This window comes from Phymastichus coffea, unplaced genomic scaffold, assembly GCF_024137745.1.
Source record: "Phymastichus coffea isolate CEN01 unplaced genomic scaffold, Cenicafe_Pcof_1.1 PCOF00003, whole genome shotgun sequence".
In the NCBI taxonomy this organism is placed as follows: Eukaryota; Metazoa; Arthropoda; class Insecta; order Hymenoptera; family Eulophidae; genus Phymastichus; species Phymastichus coffea.
The window spans coordinates 13574647-13580379 of NW_026706814.1; the positions used below are offsets into that span (position 1 = coordinate 13574647).

At 30.8% G+C, this 5733-nt stretch overlaps 1 protein-coding gene across 2 annotated transcripts; it reads left to right on the forward strand.

Moving 5' to 3' along the window:
- Positions 1 to 158: 158 nt before the first annotated feature.
- Positions 159 to 5253, forward strand: LOC131665542 (exosome component 10). Of its 2 annotated transcripts, XM_058937477.1 has the most exons (5): positions 159 to 291; positions 2218 to 2309; positions 2422 to 2667; positions 2731 to 4251; positions 4323 to 5253. In XM_058937477.1, exons 1-5 carry the CDS (start codon positions 195 to 197, stop codon positions 4830 to 4832), a joined length of 2466 nt encoding a protein of 821 aa, XP_058793460.1. In that variant the 5' UTR covers positions 159 to 194; the 3' UTR covers positions 4833 to 5253. The 2 variants fall into 2 exon arrangements, with proteins under 2 accessions (XP_058793460.1, XP_058793468.1); XM_058937485.1 differs by lacking the exon at positions 159 to 291 and having other exon boundaries at positions 2030 to 2309.
- The last annotated feature ends 480 nt before the right edge of the window (positions 5254 to 5733 follow it).

Genomic DNA, 5733 nt, shown 5'->3' on the forward strand with positions numbered 1-5733 from the left:
ACTCAATTGTAGGGTGCTCGTCGTATTATTTTCAACTGTCGTTTTGTCATCGAATCGCTGTCTTTTGAGTGGTTTTTGGAGTTTTGGAAACAGCCAAAAGCTACAAAGGGCTATGCCGGGACTATACGGAAGTTGTCGAAGCATTTGGATACTGTATTTACTTAGAAACTACTGAACAAGATTCTATAAATGCGATGGGGTATTATCGTGATGGAGAAGCCAATAACCCAATAACCCAAAGTGTGGATGTTCTTTTCGCACTGTTTCTCGCAAACGTTTCAAAATTTGAACGTAATAGTTTTTATTGATTGTCTGTCTATGCATATTCATGGTGTATAATATCTTCACAATCGAAAAAAAACAATTAACATTGACTTAATATTGCTCTGATTTTGACGTGCTTTTTTTGGTCTTGGCGATCCAGAGTACTTTCACTGTGAAGAATGTTGTTTTGTTTAGTATTATAATCATAAACCCATGATTCATCTTTAGTAATAACCTTTTAAGGATTAAGTATAATATCATTGTTATTGACAATTACTAAGTTGTCCTGACCGATTTCTAAGCGAAGCTTTTTTTACTCTGCGCTGTGCAATTTCGGAATGAACTTCGTACACACACACGTGTCATTTGTAAATTTGAGATTCATATATAAAATGATCTAAATCGACCGCAAATCGTACCCGTTCAATATTAATGAGTGTTTTTGTCGTCGAAGGTTGGCCAGAACAAAAATCACACCAATAGAAAGTCCTGTCTCCTTTGAAACGATTATACTATTCTTTTATTCGTGTTTTGCTCATACATTCATTCCCGAAAGCCTTATTTGCATCATCTGAAAGCAAAATTTGATGCAAATTCGTTGATTTTGTTTTTCAATCACTTATAACAATCACAAAATTCGCCGATTTTAAAAATAGCTTTGTAATCAAAAACATGCTACGCATGAACTATACATCCGTCTTTTTCTAGTTTTAGAGAAAAAAATTTTCGATAAACTCGACCGACATAAATACTTTTCAACTTTTCGAGCATTATTTATTAAGATATAAAATGTAATTAAAAATATATTATGGTGCGAGAATTATCTTGTCACTAAGTAAGACTAAATAGCTATTAATTAATATGCATAATATGAAGGAGTATGTTGAATTATGAGGCTCGAAAGTGGATAACACGTAGCTAATTTTTTTTGTATTTATCACAAATATTTTGTACACTGAAAACAATTTTTGTCAGATGTTAGTTTATTTTATTGGGTAATTTTAATATAAATCGTTAATATAAACATAAAGTAGTCTAGAAATAAAAACACGAAATGTTTTTTCATAATTAAGCTTCAGCAATTGTTATTTTGTTTAAATGAAAGATACTGCTCTTTTACTTTCATTTCAATATATTTTATAATTGTATATTCAATATAATTTACATATTCGCTTTAAAAAAATATAAGTAATTCGTAAATTGTTTCTGAAAGATCGTGAAATTGTATTAACTTTAAAAGTATTTTACTCTCTTAAAGCAGTTGATAATAACATAAAGTTTAAACTGTGGCATTTAAAAGATGCATTTTTCTTCAAACTTATAAAAGTAACCTATCGTTTTGATTTTATTAGTGAAATATTTTGCATTTCCGTTTTTTTTAATAAAAATTGATTTCTAACTGAATACTATCGTCAGTGTCCCTGTCGTCGGCACCTATCATAATTTAATGTATTAAAACAGGTTTCATTAAATGAAATTATAAAATTTATTTACGTGACAATAGAGTAATAGAACATTTATCCTATGCCCCATTGGAGGAATAATAAATGAATTTTTTTATTTTTCACGTAAATATAAGAAGTGCAGCGAAACAAACCTTGGACTGGATTAAAATATGACGTATTAATCGTTTTTTCAGTGTGATGTAAAAAATAAACTTAATTAAAGGTGGGATTAGTGTACCTACTAAAAATATTCTTTTGAGTTCTGTAAATGAATTAGTATAGTCAATTACTCGTTTAAATCTGATACCAATACAATAGGAATATCATTTTCGCCAACATTACACATTTTTACTATTAAAATTAAGGTTAGATTTTCTGTATTCTCGCCTAACCAGGGTCATCGCTGACCAGAGTAGATAATACATGGTTACTTGCATGTGAAATGCAGCGTATAATTAAATAAATGTAAAAGTTGTAGCAAAATGTAACAAATTTTTAATTTTGCAAGGGAAGATAAATATCGTAAAGGCCAAAACAAAAATGGCTACAGAGGATAATATCGTGACGGTCGAGGATTCGAAGTTCGATGATTTCATTCAGGTATGTTTTGATATGTTCTTTTAAGTCGAATTAATTGAATATTTTATCATCTTGAAATTTATTTTTGTCTATTTTTATTATGGAATTTTTACGATGATTAATATATTTTCAGAAATCATTTACTGTTATTAGAAATGGACTCAAGGCTGCTAATAGTTTGCCAAATGCTGAAAACTTTAATTATTACACGTGTTTTCCTACATTTAACGAGATTCGAAATATACAAATTAAAAAAATTGTTGATTCTATGCAAAATGTTGTTGAGAAAGCAGGAATTGCAGGCAATATTAAACAAAGAGATGTGGAAGAAAAATTTGACCTTTTGCTAGAGTCAAATGATATTTTCTTGGATCGAGCTGTAAGTACTACGTCTTTTATATTATATCCTAATATAGATTCTACAACTATATTTTTAATTTAGGGAGTGTGTATGGATGAAGAAGTTGGTATAAGTAAAAATCCCAGTGTTGAATTGATTGTCACACAAACAAGAACTCCGAGCAACCTCAATGGAAGTTGGAATACTTCATCGTACATAAATAAGCAGGCTAAGCCAAGTTCAAGTCCAGTTCAAGCAGTGAGATTATTGGCAGGAAAAAATATTCAACGACCACAATTAACTTTCAAAGATAAAATAGACAACAGCCACAAACCATGGCAACCTACTATCAAAGAAAAGCCAAATTCTATAAAGCCTCTAGCTATTTATGTTGAATGTGGAGAAGAAGGAGAAGAAGTATTTTGTCATCCTTATGAATGCGAACTTGATAAATTTACACCTCCAGAAAAGCAGTTACTCAAAAAACCACCTATCAAATTTAAACCTGTAGACGAAACACCATTAATAATGATTGAAAAGGTTCAAGACCTCAAAATTATGTTGCAGGACCTAATGAAGTATAGTGAACTAGGTGTTGATTTAGAACATCATTCTTATAGAAGTTATCAAGGTATTACTTGTCTTATGCAAATTTCAACAAGAGATACAGATTATTTAGTTGACACTTTGTCACTCAGATCTGATTTACACATTCTGAATGAAGTATTTACAAAGCCATCCATTCTCAAAGTATTTCATGGAGCTGAATCTGACATTTTATGGTTGCAAAGAGATTTGTCACTTTATATTGTAAATATGTTTGACACCCATCAAGCTGCAAAGCATTTGGAGCTACCATTTTTAAGTTTGGCTTATCTTCTGAAAACACACTGCCACATTGATCCAAACAAGCATTTTCAATTAGCTGATTGGCGAATAAGACCTCTACCAGAAGAACTCATGAAATATGCACGAGATGATACACATTATTTGTTGTATTTGAAAGATGTTTTGACAAATCAATTAATTGATGTTGCAAATGGTCAAACTAATGTTCTTAAAGCAGTGTATGGCCGCAGCACAGATATATGTAAAAAAACATATATAAAACCAATTTGGACTGAGGATAGTTATTTAAGCATGTACAGAAAAAGTCAAAAGATGTTCAATAACAGACAAGTGCATGCTCTAAAAGAATTGCACAAATGGAGAGATGAAACAGCTAGAATGGAAGATGATAGTACAAATTATGTTTTACCAAACCATATGTTACTTAACATAGCAGAAACTCTTCCAAGAGAAATGCAGGGTATTCTTGCCTGCTGCAATCCTATTCCTCCATTAGTTAGACAAAATCTTTTGAAAATTCATAAAATGATACTCAAAGCCAGAGAACAGCCATTGATAAAGCCTGTATTGGAAGAAGATATGAGACAAAGGTTGACTCAAAGGAGTCAAGTATTGAACTCTGAATCTTGGATTTTTCAGCCGCACGATTTACCAAGTGATATGGAAGCCAGGGCGAATCTTCCTTGTTTGCTTAATTCTAAAGAATTAAAAAATAAAGTAGATCAGCCACGACTGAAACCATCTATTTCAGTGTTTGATTGTTCGTCTTCCGAGGTAGTATATAATTTTACCAATAAAATAATAGGTAAATTGCGTAAATTAAAAATTTTTAATCTAATTCGTAGGATGAAATAGTAGAGATGCAAGTAAATAACGTAAAAAAGAAGAAACTTATATTTATAAGTCCTTTTGAAAGATACAAGAGAGTACAGCCTATGGTAGCCGAAGAAGAGAAACTAGAAAGAGAAAAACAAGAGAAAGAAGAAGCTGAAAGGTTGAAGCAGTTACAAAAAACTCAAGAAGAAACTTCGGCGAGTATCAGCAGAGTTCATGATCATTTCCTCAAAGTAGTTCAACAGCCACCAATATTGAATCCTATTAAAGCCGAACCAACAGATCCTATTCAAGAGAGTCGAGAAGAAGAATTTATAATGGCAAGCGAGCCGTCAAATTCGAAGATGAACACTTCCCGTAAAAATAAAAACTCACCTCGACAAAAGAAAATGCAAACATTAGGACAGTTGTATGGAAAGAAAAGGAAACGGCAATTGAGTCCAGAAGTAACGCGACCATTCAAGAAAAATTTTCGTAAAAACAATTTAGCAGAAGAAAAACAGTTTAAAAGACGTAGGTAAATGTTACTGAAGAAATTTTTATACAAAAAGATTTAATAATATTTTATTACCTCTTCCTACTCAAAAATCTGGACTAGATAACTATACTGAGGGTAATAAATATTCGTTTATTAAGTGTACTTACGAAATTTATCAGTGATCTTTGTGAAGAATTCATCTTATATTTGTTATTCATGAATTAACTATAAAGTATAAAAATGTACTCTAATGGATATGATCTACATATGTGTATTTTGTAAATTTCATATGAAGTCTTCTCATATCTAATTAAAGTCAATTTATACATATTGTGAAAATGTAAATTTCTTTGGTTCAAGTTTCAGAAAGTTTGTAAAAAAAGTTATTTGAGTTTGAATACTGTAAAAACAAAGTCAACTCTGTAAATAAATTTCGTTTTTGACGTAATGTACAGCAGTCTTCAGAAAATACATGATATACTACCTAATAATTAAATAATTTATTCAATCACTAATTTGTATAAATTATTTTATTGTTTTGTTCGTGTTTAAACCACTTAATGAACTAACAATTTTTTTTAATAAATGACGGTCTACATTACCAAGGAAATGTTTTGATGCATCGTATTAATTAAATTAATTAAATTTCGTACGTTCATAACTTATAGTAACGTGAAGTTTTTACTAAAGTACTTTAGCAAACTAAAGTATAAAATTTGTCTAAACATATGGCTAATAGTAACGTACTTGACACTTTATTAAAAATTTAGTGGTGTGGTTTTAATATTATTATAAATGTTACAAATGTAAAATGTAGATTAAAAACTCGAAAATTGCATGACCGCGCTAGTTCACAGTCCTGCATTCCTACTGTCCATATACGAGAGACGCGTGTCGCGCCCCCGGTAGGCAAGGCAAGTAGCACTGTAGCAGGAGTAAGCGGT